Genomic DNA, 15,785 nt, shown 5'->3' on the forward strand with positions numbered 1-15,785 from the left:
TAATACATCATCATGAAATACAACCCATACGAAAAGAATGAGGGGTGGCGGTGTGGAAACAGGAGGACCCTTGTCTTCTAAGCAGTCGGGGCAAAAAAGGGCCCATTTTACTGTGTGGCCCAGGAACAGATGTTCCATATGGAGGTTATGTTCAGTAAAATTACACAATGCGTCATTTCTTAATGAATGCCCCACAGTCCCTGCTGCCCTGTAAGTTGTCTTGTGACTGGTTTATAGCTCAAACAGGATTGAACTTCATACTTTGGGGGTGTCACTCCTCTTCAGGCAGCTAATGCCTGACATATCGTCACTTCTAGAAGCAAAGACCTGATGGGTGCGCCACACGTGCCTGGTGTTTTATGTCGGTTATTGGATACTGAAGTGCTGCGTGGATGCTGACAGGAAACTGTTAACATATCTTAAAGAACCGAGAAAAATAGCTGCCTAGTCTCATCATTACTTGTGCATCCGGCTGAGATGGATGTCCTGCTTTTATACAACTTTGCTGGGGCAGAAATGGGGGTGGTGGTGCATCTCCTTGCAAATGCATCCTATAGAGCCATGCAACATTAGAATGGAAGAAAATCTACGATGAATTCAGTCCATAAGGACATGAATGAGGCCAGATAAAATATGGTGGGGGGATGCCACGTTCTCCTCTTTTTTAACGAATGACATGACAGATTATGAGATAAAGAGTTCTAAGCTCCTGGCAAAGCCAGGAAGTAGGGTTGAATTAGAGGAAAATGAACAGACGTGGGTGTGACTGGGTGTAGTTTCAAGTGCAAAGTGTTTGGCTACTCACAGTGTCTGTTCTGAAAAAGACTCCTGTTTGCTGAAGACTCATAGTCAGATGCAATTACTTGGAAAGGGAGATGTAGTCTAGGCAAGAAAAGCAAAGAAAGCTTATTTCTTGTGAACATATTGCTGTTGGTGGACAAACATTTTGCCTGATTCCAATAACGCTGATGCTGTGTGTACCCAACATCTAGCTAGCAGTGGGTCTCTCGTATAAGTTTTAGTGATCGTATATGAAAACAAATATTTGACATGACACGTGATAAAAATCTCTTTGAAGTGTCAATCATAAAAACAATGCGCTGCTTGCCTAGAGAATTTCAGCTCCTTTTCAGGTTTAGGCAAACCTGCCGTAGATCCTATTTGGGCTTAAATTATCCAAACTGCAGTGTTCGAGTTCTCACGTCAAGGCTATAAGTGAGCATTGTTGAGCTTTCAGCATCTCGTAGGAAACTCCTTCAGGGCCCCATTTGGGATGCAGCTGCCTGTGTCCCTGTGATGACGGCGATCAGCCCCGCTGGCCCGGCTTCCCTCTGCTCCACTGCTCTTCAAGACGGGCCTCAGGGGCTCCAGGCACGTGTCACCGCATCCTAACCGAGCCACTTGCTTCAGCTTTGAGACTTTGGGGCAGCGTTTACAGTTCTCTTCTTCTCACTTGCCTTTTCCCCCACCCCCAGTCTCCCCTTATGGGACTAGATGTGCGTTCTGGTCACTTCCTTCCACGGATTTTTCTAGTTATGTGATGTTAGGCACACGTGGAGTGTTGGCTGCCTCAACTCTAAAGTGGATATAACCTCAGGGGTCGCTGTCAGAGTCAGATGGCAGCAGGGGGAGACAGTACCCAGGACGTCCTATGGAGGAACAGGATGGTAAGTAGTAGCTTTCCTTCTCCAGCATGGTTCGTAAGGATTTCCAGGTTTTTAGAGTTTTAACTTCTTTCCCAGTGGAAGTTTCTCACTAACGCTGGGAATTCCTAACTCCCTAAGAGAGAAGCAGGCAGTGATCAGGTGTGGTGGCCTGAAGGGAGATGCCTCGAATTCCGGGTTAGGAGTCAGCCTTACACTGGCCATCTCCCTCTTCTTTGCCTTAATGTGTGCAGAGGGCAGGAATTTTGTACCCTTGGAGCCCTGCACCCAGGACGGTCATGCACAGTGGGTGCTGGACACAGAAGGCAAAGTCAGGGCGGGGGGAATTAGCGACACAGACCCCATGCCTCTCCTCCTCTCTGTCTGCCAAGAAGGTCTAGGCTTCATAGGAGCACTGATTTTCCACTCACCAACCCGTCCTGGTGTAAGCCTGCCCTCTTGGGCTTGGATAGCAGTTCTATCCTTATTGGTCTTTATTAGTGTTATTCCTTCCTCTCTGTCCCTCTAATCTAACTTATTATCCATGGAATCTTAAGTGTAATCTTTAAAAATCATAATGATGCCACCCCTTTGCCCAACATCCTCTACAGACTTCCCACTGGTTCCCTGCATTGGATAAAGGCTGCTCCCCTTTATCACAGGCCCCTGCCACATTGGCTTCTGTCCACCGCCTCCAGGGCCTCCCTGCTCCGAGATGTTCTCCCCTGGCTCGTGGCCCACACTTTCATCAGGGCTGGCTTCTCCACCCACAGCCCTGGAGGGAGTTCTTCACCCTCCCCGTCCCAAAGACCCCTCCCTTCCCATTCTGCTCTCCTCTGTCACTGAGCACTGTTTTCATTAAAAAAATTTTTTTAATATTTATTTATTTGGCTGCACCAGGTCTTAGTTGCGGCATGTGGGATCTTTAGTTGCGGCATGTGGGCTCTTAGCTGGAGCATGTGGGATCTAGTTCCCTGACCAGGGATTGAACCCAGGCCCCCTGCATTGGGAGCGCAGAACCTTAGCCACCAGACCACCAGGGAAGTCCCTGTTTTCTTCTTAATAGGGATCACACTCCCATAATCACACATCTGTTGGCTTATGTATTCAATCTCCCTTCTATAGATTATATACCCTCTCAGGGCAGGGGCTGGGCTGTTTTATTCACCAATATGTACCCCGTGCCTCACAAATACCCTAGTATATAATAGATGCTCAATGCACATTTTCTGAAGAAGGAAGAAAGAGGGCAAGGAGAGAGGCAGGGAGAAAAAAGGAGAAGGGAAATAGGAAAGAAGGAAGGAAGGAACTGTATGACAGTAAATGCTGTTAGGAACAGAGGACTTTGTAGAGTGATGAGGTTAATAGTCAACCACGCATAATGGAGTAAGACAGTATCATCGTCTTATTTTAATCAATGTTTGATCAGAATTTGAAATTGTCTCTAAGGGTATCTATAACTAACTCCTTAGTCTGATTATTTCTCCTAGTTACTGAATTTTCATTAACTATAATACTTATCTTTTTGAAAATTTTGTTCATTTATTCATTCAGCAAATATGTATTGAGGACCTACTAGACACCAAGACGTAGTACAAGATAGAGTCATTAAGACACCAGGATCTACATCAGATTCTGTGGGTTCGAATCAGGAGCCGTGTGACCTGAGTAGCTATCTCTCTGTGACCTTGGTTTCCTCTCTCCAAAGGGAAAAACTATTAGATCTGCCTTATTGTGCTGTGAGGATGAAGAGAAGTGTTAGCTGCTGAGGATAGAGTGGTTGGAAGGGCAGACCCTGCCCCTGCTCTCTGAGTCCACAGCCTATGAAGGGAGAGAGACTTTAAACACATCACTGTACAAACAGCTGGTTTATTCTCACCAGGACAAGTGCTTTGACAATGACGATGTACCATGAGGTGCATCTTGAGGGTCCTAATCTGGTCTGGGAGGGGTGCTGGTCAGAAAGGGCTTCCCTGAGGAAGTAACGCATAAACTGAGACTTGAGGGTTGAGAAAAAGGTTCCCAGGTGAAAGGAGAAGCGTGGAATTGGGGGAGCAAACACCCTGCATTTGGAAGGAGCAGGGTGGTTCCTGGGACGACCGTGTTTTACCAATTATAAGATGTATTTTTTTTAATTAAAAATTTCTGAAATCAGGACCTGTCTTACAAATGATGACATCTTAGATTCAATGAAATACAGAATTAAAACGAAAACAAGAACAGAAAAGCCCAGAGAGGTTGGAGAGCAGAAAGTAAGACGAGAAGAGGTGTGTGTGGGGCATGCAAGACCACATAGGTCTTGAGAAGGATGTTGACCTTTATCCCAAGAGCAAAGGAGAGTCATGGAAAGGTTTTAAGCAGGGGAGTGACATGAATATATGAGTTTATGAAAAGGCTCACCCAGCCTTTTGTGAGAATTATGAATTGGAGTGAGGGATGGTACATGCACGGAGACTGTCTGGGGCTCCCGCAATAGTACAGGCAAGAGATGGCGGTAGTTGGACCAGGGCTGTGTGCGTGGAAGCAGAGAGAAGGTGGACTCAACGATATTTAGTGGGTCGAATCAACATGATCTGATGATAAAGTCATTATGGGGAACAGAGGGAAGAGATTTCAGGAATGACTGGAGGTCTCTGGCTTGGGTAACTTGCTGGAGAACATTTCTGCTTCCCAAGATAGGGAACTTGGAGGAGGAACTGAGTGGGGAGAAGGTCAGCAGAGCAGACTACCCTATCCTTCCTGAAACTCTCACTCTACCCCCTTGGCTTCAAGGAAGCCACTTCTGGTTCACCTCCTACCACTCTGATGTTCACTCTGGAGCTCTCCTCTGTTCCCGTGGCTTGCATCCCTTTATGCCTTGGAGCCCCTAACTTATGTTCATTCTAGAATTCTCCTCTGAGCTTTAGAACCATATAAGCAGCTGACTACTCTCACTGGATGCCACACAAGCCCTCACACTAACCGTGTCCAAAACTGAACACATAACCTTCTCCCCAATCTTGTTGCTTCTACCCACTGAACACAGATCTGGATGCATTACTCTAAAATCTGACTTTTGTGCTATTCTGAAACGTTTAGTTGGAACCAAAGTATAAAACAGCGATCCGAGTTGAATCACAGTAGTCGTTAATCTTGGTGGAGAAGCATCCTCACTAAAGGAACAAGACCCCCTTTCCCCAGGCCCTCTCTGTCACAGTGCCCTGATTCATTTGCTTCCCAGCACTTCTCACTTTCCAGAAGTTTCTCGTTTGCTTCCATCTTCCATGCTCATTGTCTGTGTCAGCCCCACTAGCCACGCGAACAAGGCTTCTCTGACTGCATCCGTCCCGTGGGGCAGCACTTACAGTGATGCCCAGCTTGGAGACAGCACAATCCTGACTTTCCAAGGGTGTTTCCAAACTGTGTGTGAGCTGTTGATACTGAGTCTGGGCAACTCTCTGGAATGAGAGTATACAGAGCTGCCAGAGTGACAGGCGTTTTTGCATTAATCTGTATCTCTTCCATGTGAATACCTTGACGGCAGAGATATTTTCCCTTCCTTATTTAGCATACAGTACATGCTCAAAACTTTTTTGTTTTAACATCTTTATTGAAGTGGAATTGCTTTACAATGGTGTGTTAGTTTTGCAAAGTGAATCAGCTATACGTATACATATATCCCCATATCTCCTCCCTCTTGCGTCTCCCTCCCACCCTCCCTATCCCACCCCTCTAGGTGGTCACAAAGCACCGACATGCTCAAAACTTTTGAAAAATTTATTGTGTGACATGAACACGGACAAAACGCGAAGTGGGAAAGCAGGATTGCTCAACTTTGAATTTCCAAAATGTTTTCCTGCCCCTTGAAATATTTCCCAGATTTGAAGGTAGATTTTCCTAAACCGAGAGCTCTTCCCCAGTGATAAATTTGGCATTTCATGAGCTCTTCTGACTCTTTAAGATACTGCATCAATGAGTGAACAGAAGCAGGAATCTGGTTTGAATGAGCCACACCTGACAAATCCTTACAGCTCTTCTTGAGGTAGATGAAAGCAGATTTCCTTTTAGGCGAACCTGGGATGGGAAGGTTTCTTACTGCCCCACAATTATTTAGCCAGGTAGTGACAGCTCCAGAGCAATGCTTTGAAAATTGTAATGTGCGTCCAAAGCACTGGGATCTTGTTAAAATGCAGGTTCTCATTCAGTGGGTCTGTGGTGGGCCTGAGAACCTGCATTTCTCACCAGCTCCCAGGTGGTATGGGTGCTGCTAGTCTGGGGACCACACTTTAAGTGGCAAGGCCCTAGACTGGAATATTTCCCCACATGCGAGACTGGACACAGATGTTCCTGGACTTATTCCAAGGGTTGTTGAAAAACTGAGCCTTTCAGGTTTTGAGAATTTAAAAAAAATAGATATGATTAAAAATAGAGAATTTTAATAGATTAAAATTAATAAAAATAGACAGTTTCTTATCCCCATGCTATAGATCAAGTAGCTGAAGCCCACGGAGGTTAAATGATTTGGCCCAGATCACAGGGCTGGTAGGTGGCAAAATATTGTAAATTCAGTTCTCTTCATTCCAAGCCCAATGCTCTGTCTCCTTTATCACATCTGTTCTCACACTTTTGCGTATTCCTTCCTCCCTCCCTCCTTTCTTCCTTCCCTTTCCTTCCTTCCACGGGGGCTTACAGAGCACCTTTTCGGGGCATTTGCCTTTGCGCAAAGCACTGCAGCTGTCTTGGATGTCTGTTCCCGTTCCCGCCAGCCCGGATTGTACCCTGTCTTTAAGACACAGTTGAAAAGCAACTTACTCTGTCATACTTTCATGTACTGTGCTGTCCCCAAACCCCATTCTGAGTGGGGAAGCTACAGCTACTCAGGAAGAAAATTGATATTCAGGCTAATTTAGTACTATCAAAGAAGATCCATTAACGTTCTGTCATTTAGATCCATTTAAGTCACCTGACTCAAAAACAGACTTACAGAAGGTAGTTTTTATCGAGAACCCTAGCCATCCTTTTCAAACTCAGGTGGAATGAGTCATCCTCATGGTCTCAGCTGGTGGCAGCCCCTGGCATTTCTCTACCTGCTTCAGAACACCATATTCCAGTTCTAGCAAAGGAACTCCACTGAGGCTGTGCACCATCCATTTCACAGGGAGAAGAAGAATTTGGAAAAATTAGGGATGCTCTGAAAGTGCCTGGCAGCTCTTTGTGCCCGTCTAATTCTAATGAAAGATGAGTGTGTTCAAAGCAGGGGGTGCCAGCACCTGTAGCCGTTTGCTGTGTTGCTATTTTAAGATAGGATTGGTAGTATTAAAAAACTCCCCAGAGATACCTGCAGGTTGAAAATGTATTATTTGAACCATCTTCTGAGCGCTCAGGACACCTGAATCCACATCGGAGTTATCTATAGCAATGCATTCTGTTTCTCAACATTTTGGAAACCTGCACACACACAGAATGTGAGCTCATGGCAAGGACAGTCATCTGGTTCAGCTACAGACTGGTCCTAAGACATCTGCAGACCTCACTCTGCTGCCTGGGGTTCCTCTGAAGGAACACAACACACACTAATTATGACCTTGAACACTCTCATCCTCAGGGGCACTAGGGCGACTCTGCTTAAAGGAATGCTTTGGGAAATTGCTCGGTAACATTAAGAATATTTTTATAATTAAACAATCCTCTTCTCTATATCTATTTTCTATATCTGCATTCTTTTCTTTGGTTTTCTTCAAGACGGCAGGCGAGGGCTGCCTCTGTTACCAGAAAGACTATCAGCTGTTTATACTCAGAGATCATATTCAGAGAAGTGTTGGTAAAATGATGTCTTTCCAACTGAAATCATTTCTCCTTGAAAGAGCTCCAAGAACTTTATTGTATCTTTTATCTCTCATAGCCCTCTAGAGAATGTGGTAATATCCTGTCCTCATTGTACCGGTGAAAAACTGTGAGTTAATATGACAGGGATGCATCGCTTCATACAGAGCAATAAACCGGTTTGCAAATAAATGAAGCGGAACCTCCAACTGCAGCTGCCAGTTTCCACCGTGGCCTTTCCTGGTCTTTCCTTCCATTCCTTCCTCCTCGTCTCCAAGTTCCTGGCCTGATTTGTCTTCTGGCAGCTGAGCTCTGTTCTCAGATAATCTTATCTGCTCCCTTTCTCCATCCTAATGGACTCTCCATGTTGGCTGATATTCCAGTTCTGTAGAGCTGTTCCCAGGTATCTGGGTGAATGCTGTACACTTCAAAGAGAGGATCTTGAAGTGTTATTAAATTCTTTGCTGGTCATTATAGATGAAGATATGATTGTACAACAGGTAATTATTAGAACACTTTTTTTTCCTGAATGAAGTTCTGCTATTTTCTTTTCTGATTTCATCACCGTGCCTAAAATAAAGTTTTAATACATAATAGATGATTTTGTTAACCACTGGCTTCGTCGATGCCAATAGAAGAAATGCTTCTCTGAGAACTTGAATATTAACAGTTCTGGATATATGTTCGTATCCTTTGGTTTCTTACCAAGTTGTAGGTATTTCTTGTACAGTATAGCATAGTGTTTAAGAATGTGGGTTATAGAGTCATATTTGGGTTCAGATTCTAGTTCCACAACTAACTGTGGAAACTTGAGCAAATGAATTAACTTTTCCAAGGCTCAGTTTCCTGATCTGCAAAACAGAATTAACAATATTCACCTCAGTGGAGAAGAGGGAACCTTCCTACACTGTTGGTGGGAATGTAAGTTGGTGGAGCCACTATGGCTATACCATAAACAGTATGGAGGTTCCTTAAAAAACTAAAAATAGAGTTACCACATGATCCAGCAGTCCCACTTCTGTGCATATATCTGGAGAAAACTCTAATTTGAAAAGATACATGCACCCCAGCCCAGTGTTCAAAGAAGCACTATTTACAATAGCTAAGACCTGAAGCAACCTAAATGTCCATCAACAGATGAATGGATAAAGAAGATGTGGTACATATACACAATGGAATACTACTCAGCCATAAAAAAGAATGAAATAACGTAATTTGCAGCAACATGAATGGACCTAGAGATTATCATACTAAGTGAAGTAAGTCAGACAGAGACAGACAATATATGGTATCACTTACATGTGGAATGTAAAATACGATACAAATGGATTTATTTACAAAACAGTAACAGACTCACAGACATAGAAAACAAACTTATGGTTACCAAAGGGGAAAGGACCGGGGGTTGGGATAAATTAGGAGGCTGGGATTAACGTATACACACTACTATATATAAAATAGATAACCAACAAGGACCTACTGTATAGCACAGGAAGCTAAGCTCAATATTTTGTAGTAACCTATAAGGGAAAAGAATCTGAAAAAGAATATATATATATGTACTGAATCACTGTGCTGTACACCTGAAACTAACACAACATTGCAAATCAACCAATACTCACCTCAGAAAATTATTGTGAGGTTTAAATAAAGATAATGCAGGCTAAATAATTAGTGCAGAACCTGGCATGAAATAAATACTCAATAGATGGTGTGGTTGTTATTGTTGATGGCCAAGATGAGGTGATGACAGTAATTATAATAACCAGCCTTGGGGATGGGAAACTCTCCTGGAGGTGATACTTCTAAAAATATCCAATTAAAGTGTGTGTTGAAATCTTCCTTTCCAAAACATTCTGAAACTGATTTCAGATGTGACAAGCAAGATTTGCTGAGTGCCAGCTGGAATTTTTCTGCACATATTAGATGGTGTGGTTGTTATTGTTGATGGCCAAGATGAGATGATGACAGTAATTATAATAACCAGCCTTGGGGATGGGAAACTCTCCTGGAGGTGATACTTCTAAAAATATCCAATTAAAGTGTGTGTTGAAATCTTCCTTTCCAAAACATTCTGAAACTGATTTCAGATGTGACAAGCAAGATTTGCTGAGTGCCAGCTGGAATTTTTCTGCACACTGGAAAACCCTTGGTGGCTCCAGGTCGGATGGGAGCTACTCTGCAGCAGGAAACTGTGACCTGCGGACATGTAGCAAGAAGTTTCTTTAAATAAACTAAAACGCTTTGCAGTGACACAGGAAAGTCGTTATTAAGTAGCACCTGGCAGCTCTGAATTCAATATTTAGAAGCTTACGGAAACAAAAATATTTTTAAAAGGTAAATCTTTTTGACTCATGAAATCTAAGTGTATTGGGCATACACAGACTTCAGGAAAGGCTTTCCAGGTCTGGCTAAATTTTGTCATTTTTAGTATTGTTATGCTTTTCTAGAAGGAGGTAAAGACAAATGCTGAGATAGAGAGGAACTTAGACTATCCGAGCAAATTAGCTTAAAGTCTGAATTGTAGAACTCTGAAAAATGACGTCTAATTATTTTCAAGAACTAATGGGTGATTTAACCCAGTCTCCTAGACTTCATGAAATCTTGGGGTTAAAAATAGCCCTTTGTCTGAGATCATTTTACAGCTGAAAAATGTGGGATCATAGAAGCCAAGTGAGGTGTTCCATAGAGCCCTAGTTAGTGACAGCAAGTTAGTGACAGGGGTGATGAGAAGAGGCATTGAACTCCCAGTCTAGTTCTCTTTCGTCAGCTCAGCTCTCCAAGGACCCTTACAATGAACAGCAAAAAACATCTGTAGTGGTCACACAAAGTTAATATTAATTTTGCTATATGTTCAGAAAGGACTTATTTCTTTCACTTCAAGTAGGTTAAATTTCTTCCTAAAGTCTTTTCATATTATTTATTCATTTAGAGGTAAAATAATGGTATGTGTTCACTCTCACCTAAAGGATAACAAATGAATGGAATCTAGACTGATGAAGTTTCTTTCTGTTTAGAATTCAAGCAACGACAGCGATACTCAGAAAGCAGCTCTCGTGCCACCTCGGGCTCTGTGTGGGTCAATGTGAGGATTAAGTGAGTTTACACATGGAAAGTAACAGCACCGTGAATACTGGCAATGACGGATCGTAATGTTGTTGCTGTGGTCCTTTGGGATGACTATGAATTTCTAAATGAGGATTAGTATATTACTCTGGCTCAGCTGCAAGTGTGATGGAGGGAATGAGGTCTTAAATAACATGGCTGTCCAACGGAAATATAATGTGAGCCGTACATGGAATTTTACGTTGTCTTGTAGCCACGTTACAGAAGTAAAGAGAAACACGTGAAATTAATTTTAATATGTTTTAACCCAATGTGTACAAAATTATCATTTCAATATAATTTTAAAAGTATTAGTGAGATATTTTACATTCTTTTTTTTCCATACTGTCTTTGAAATCCCATGTATACATTATCCTTACAGTCCATCTCAACTCAGACCGGCCCAGTTTCAAGTCCTCAGTGGCCACATGTGGTTAGGGCTCTGTGTTGGACACAGCTGCTCTAGTCCTATGTACACGTGAGCCCAATTTCATCCTTTCTGAAAGTGCCTTTTCTCCTGGCTCTGTCCTCCTTGCTATAAGATCAGTACCCATCATGGTTAAATAGAAATACGTTATACATTTAAATTTGAGTTATACCGCACGTAGGCAAGACCTGAGTTGAATGTTTGGCTCACTCTAAAAATAGTTCACTTAAACACCAATAGAATATTTCTTTTTCTTGGACTGGCTTCTTTATATTTCAGTAAGTTGTGGCTAACTATACTGTCAAAGTAGAGGGAGGTTTACTTTTTATTTCTTTACTTTGATAGGGAAAAGCTTTGCTGACGTGAAAAACACTTAGGTTTACCTTTTGTTAAAGTGCTTTGTTGATTTATGATTCGTGATTTATTTACTAGTTCAGTAAATATTGTTTCGTGTTGCCTGAAAGTATGATTCTAATACTGAAGAGTGTGGTAGCTGGACAGAAGAATACACGTGTTACAGCTGTAACTTACGACTCCTTATCAAGGACATTATCAAAGGCATCATAGTAGAAGGAAACCCCACATTGCTTTACACGGTGGAAAGCAACAACAAATAGATGTGCTGAAAGCTACATAAATAATTGTTAATCAGATGGGGACTTCTGTGTGACTTCTGAAAATTATAGGATATAAAGTAAAATAATCAGGTTAGCTTTCGTGTGGAATAGTCACATCACTTATTTTGAAATTCTAAAATATGAGTCTGGATCCATTCTCAAATCTTAGTCGCATTTAGTGTCAGGTTACCTGACACATCAAGCAGGACACACAATTTTCTCTTGTAAGTTTAATCATGAAGCTATGGGAACTTGGAGTTGAATTCACGCTTTGTGACCCGATGTGTAAATGAACTACATATTCCAGGCCTTAACTTTCTTATCGGCAAATGCAGAAGAATAACAAGGGCTAGAAATGTGGGAGCACATAACAAGCTGACACTGGGCTAGACACCTTACTTGCTGTAACTCATCTAATTCTCATCACCCCCATGTCCCAGGTTGTGGGCACTATGCTATTTTCATTCTACACATGAGGGGGTTGAATTTGCCCAAGCTCACAAAGCCAGCAGTGGAGCCATCATTCAAGCCCAGGCAGGAGCTCCTGAGGGAACTGCCTTGATAATTGAACGTACAGGGGAGAAATAGAGGTTAAACAAAATTACTTAGAGGCATCTTTAAAAATATCTTTAAAAAAGCCCCCACCCTTTCTGTTTAGAAGTTCTTATACAGGTTCACTAAGGTATTAGGCAGTTCTGCACTATTCCACAAAACTAAGCCCATCACTAACTTTAAGAAATAAAACCAGAAGTATGGAATACTTCCTGATGAAGTGATGAGGTTGGTCCCTGGAAGAGAAATGGGGAGGACCTGAGTTGAATGAGGGTTTGACTAAATTGCCTCTGAGGTTCCTTAAAGCCCTGGCCTTCAGTGACTCTAGGTGAATGTCTGGGGTTGAAGGGCGGAGCTCCTGTGCCCTTATTTGGGGTCCACAAAGCCCAAGCCAGGCCATGGCAGTTCATTAGTAAGAATATGTGGTGACAGCTGTTGAGATAAGGTAGCTGAGTGAAGTTCTGCAAATAAGCCTCTGACTGAGAACAGAACTCTTAGTTCAACTGCAAGTCTGTGCAGAATGGACTAGCTCATGGTGCACATTTTCCGTCTTTATCTTGTTCTTTTTGGAATTTAATTGCCTTTGGGATCAGTAAGAATTATACCATGGCTATAGATGTTTGATGACATGCAGTGGAGAAAGTTCCAAATTTTGGAGAGGAAAAGGGGAAGGTAGAAAGAAGAAAGGCAGAGAGAATGGGGGCGGGGGGGAGAGAGAGAGAGAGAGAGAGAGAGAGAGAGAGAGAGAGAGAGAGAGAGAGAGAGAGAGAGGAGATATAATAGCAGGAAAACAAAATGTGGCTATGAAGGCAAGAATGAAGCCTTTGTGAGGGTAGTCTGCTATAGCACTGAGATGATGACGGCTGAGATAGCTCAAATAACTCCCCTGCTTGCCCTTGGAGTTAAGCTGACTTTCAGTGTTGGAAAGAGGACCCAAGGGAAAAGTCTGAAATGTTTATTTTAGCAGAAGTGTTAATCTTCTTGGGAGAAGGCAAATCCACCGAATGGAGGGATTACCACTGAGCGTGATCTGGGCAACAAAGTCGCAAGGCAAGTGGTCCTCCAGTTAATGCACAATTCCTGAGCTCTCTGTTTACAAGTGGTGGAGACATTTCTATCAGTGAGCAGTGGATCGGTCTTCCCAGAGAGTACTGTGACTCAGTTACATGGACTGAGGGCAAGATTTAAGAAAGGTGTTTCTCTTGGCTTTATTTATACTAGATTTTGAAAACAGCAACATATGCTTTCTGTTTTTCCAGTGAATTTCAAACACTTCATAATGAGTGTGTTCCTTATATCAAATGTTCATTGTGTGACCAGGTAAACGGAATCATGTCATGCTGGGAGTAAAGAGGCTATGGTCTCCTTCTAAACAGGAAAAAAGCAAACAAAGGGAAAAAATGTTGTGTTTGGTCCCTCATGGTGGGTGCCTCAGAACTGTTCAATTGTTACTCACCACTCACCCAAGACAAACAGTTTATTGGCTGAGATAACAAAACTAGCATTCTGTGTCCCTGCTGTCAGTATGGGTATTAAAAAAATCCCCAATAGATCCAAATCTGATGCCAAGTGGAGGGAAGAGTCACCTGAATAAGGACTGTGAATGATGTCACTGGGTGAATGATAGCTTTTTCCTTCCTTCCTTTCCTTCTAGAGCTAATGCCTCCCCTCCCCCAAATGCCCTGTTCTCAGGGTGCCTATCACAGTAATCCCATACCTATCTGTGCGTTTATGACTGGGTAACTGAAGCAATATTTCCACTAAAGAATGAGGGGTTCTGAACATTTTCTCACCGTCCCTGGCATATAGCAGAAGACATTCACAAGCATTTCTTACCATGAGTGAGTGGAAATAACTGATTGTTGATTGAAAGTTCAATATCTGAGAATTTGTTGATTTTTTTTTTCCCATAGTGGCTCCCAAAATAGGGGAAGGGAAAGTTTGGAAACAAATCCAATACTCGTGAAAATCACAGACAATAATTTGGATGGATAACAAATTTCTAGATCCAAAAGGACAGAGATACAGTGGTAATATGAACCAGATTAAAAAAGATGAAATACTCAACCACACACTTTCAAGATGGGGGAGTCACGACTTAACAGCAGCATGTGTAAATATAGCTAATATTTCCCTCGGCTTTATTACGTGAGTGCCAGAAAGGTTAAGGCAATTCTAGGTGCATTTTCTATGCTTCAATAGAAGCATACAAAAAAAGAAGAAGAGAGGAAGCAATAATTTCATTCCATTTTGGGGTGACGTCCTGAGGGCAACCAGCTGATGAAGAGATGCGGGAGAGTGGTAATTTTAGAAACCTTGGCTCAAGAGGAGTTTGGTTAGTTTTAGTGTGGGCAGAGAGAGGGCTGGAGAGCACTAGAGAAATACTTAAAGGGCTGTTATGTGGACCAGATGGATTACACATACTCTGGTGGCTCCAGCAGACGAAACCAGAAGCAGTATAGAGAAATTGCAAAAAGACAGGCTTTAGTTCAGTGTAAGAAAGAACTTTCTAGCAGAGCTCCTCCTCTACGAGCATGGAGGAGTAGATTTCTTAAGTCAGATATATTCAACAAGAGGCTGCGTGGCCCCTGACTGAGTATGTCCTAGTGGGTCGCCAAGGTCCCTTCTAACTCTGTGGCTGTGATTCTCTTGCCATGTTGTAAAACAAAGCCAACTGGCATGAAAGTAGAGGAATACACTTCAGTAATAAAGGACCGGCCTTGAATATCCTTCATCTTCACCAGGGCCTGAAGGGCAAAGCAGTTAGGCAGCTGTCCAAGGTGCTGCATGGAGTGGCCTGTGTGGGCAGTTCTACTTCTCTGTTTTTGTTTGTTTTCATGCCTTCTGGGTTTTCAGCTTTTCTTCTTCTTATATAAATCAATTACCACCCCCCCACACACGTGTATGCGTGCACACACACACATCAGGCCTTATTTAAAAGCAAAGACAGAAATATGTAGGCAATGTGTAAAAGAGCTGAACTACACTACTGCCTGGGGCTTCTCTGCCCTGTCCCAGAAGCAAACGAGTCCATTTCATTTTCAAAGGTTAGACTTGGTACCTAAAGTTGGACTGTTTGATGGGATTGACATTCAGAGCAGCTAAAAATCTCTGCAGTGTTAGGTAGACCCAGGAACATTGTGAGGGTGATATACCTGTCCTGTTCTCTGTTCTCTATTTGTGCAGCCTTTCCTATGTTACTTGATTTTTTTTGTCCCTTAGTTTTTCCCACTCCCCAGATGGAAGCAATAATAGCAACACTCCTTAGGGGTATGAAAATGAAGTAACTTCATGCATGTAAAGAAGTTACAACTATACCAGGTGCACAGACAGCAAATATTAGTGTTATTATATACTGTGTTTGGGATCCTCAGATTTGATAATTGGCTAGAGGGACTCACAGGACCCGGAAATGTAGTTACACTCACAGTTAAGGTTTCTTATAGCACAAGGATACAGATTAGAATCAGCAAAGGAAAAAGGTGCACTGGGTGGAGTTCAGGTACACTGGACCACTTGCAAGCTTCCAGTTTTCCTCCCGTGCAGTCACACAGAGAGAGCTCAATTCTCTCAGCAATGACGAGTGACAATACATGCACAGTGTCACCACCCACCCACCCATGCCTTGATGCCCAGGAT

At 42.6% G+C, this 15,785-nt stretch overlaps 2 protein-coding genes across 8 annotated transcripts in view; one reads left to right on the forward strand and one right to left on the reverse strand.

Moving 5' to 3' along the window:
• Positions 1–15,785, forward strand: part of CLVS1 (clavesin 1) — a 140,626-nt gene that overhangs the window by 123,045 nt on the left and 1,796 nt on the right. The window lies entirely within an intron of this gene.
• ASPH (aspartate beta-hydroxylase) overlaps positions 1–15,785 on the reverse strand; it is a 262,524-nt gene that overhangs the window by 36,876 nt on the left and 209,863 nt on the right. Inside the window, exon 25 of one of the 7 annotated variants that reach the window (XM_024742547.1) lies at positions 9,430–9,644. The exons of the other annotated variants lie outside the window; for them this stretch is intronic. Within the exon in view, the coding sequence (XP_024598315.1) occupies positions 9,620–9,644 (25 nt within the window). The 3' untranslated portion in view covers positions 9,430–9,619. Of the gene's footprint in view, positions 1–9,429; positions 9,645–15,785 lie in introns of those variants that run through there. 7 annotated transcript variants of the gene reach the window in all.

This window comes from Neophocaena asiaeorientalis, unplaced genomic scaffold (assembly GCF_003031525.2).
Source record: "Neophocaena asiaeorientalis asiaeorientalis breed wild unplaced genomic scaffold, Neophocaena_asiaeorientalis_V1.1 scaffold226, whole genome shotgun sequence".
Classification (NCBI taxonomy): domain Eukaryota; kingdom Metazoa; phylum Chordata; class Mammalia; order Artiodactyla; family Phocoenidae; genus Neophocaena; species Neophocaena asiaeorientalis.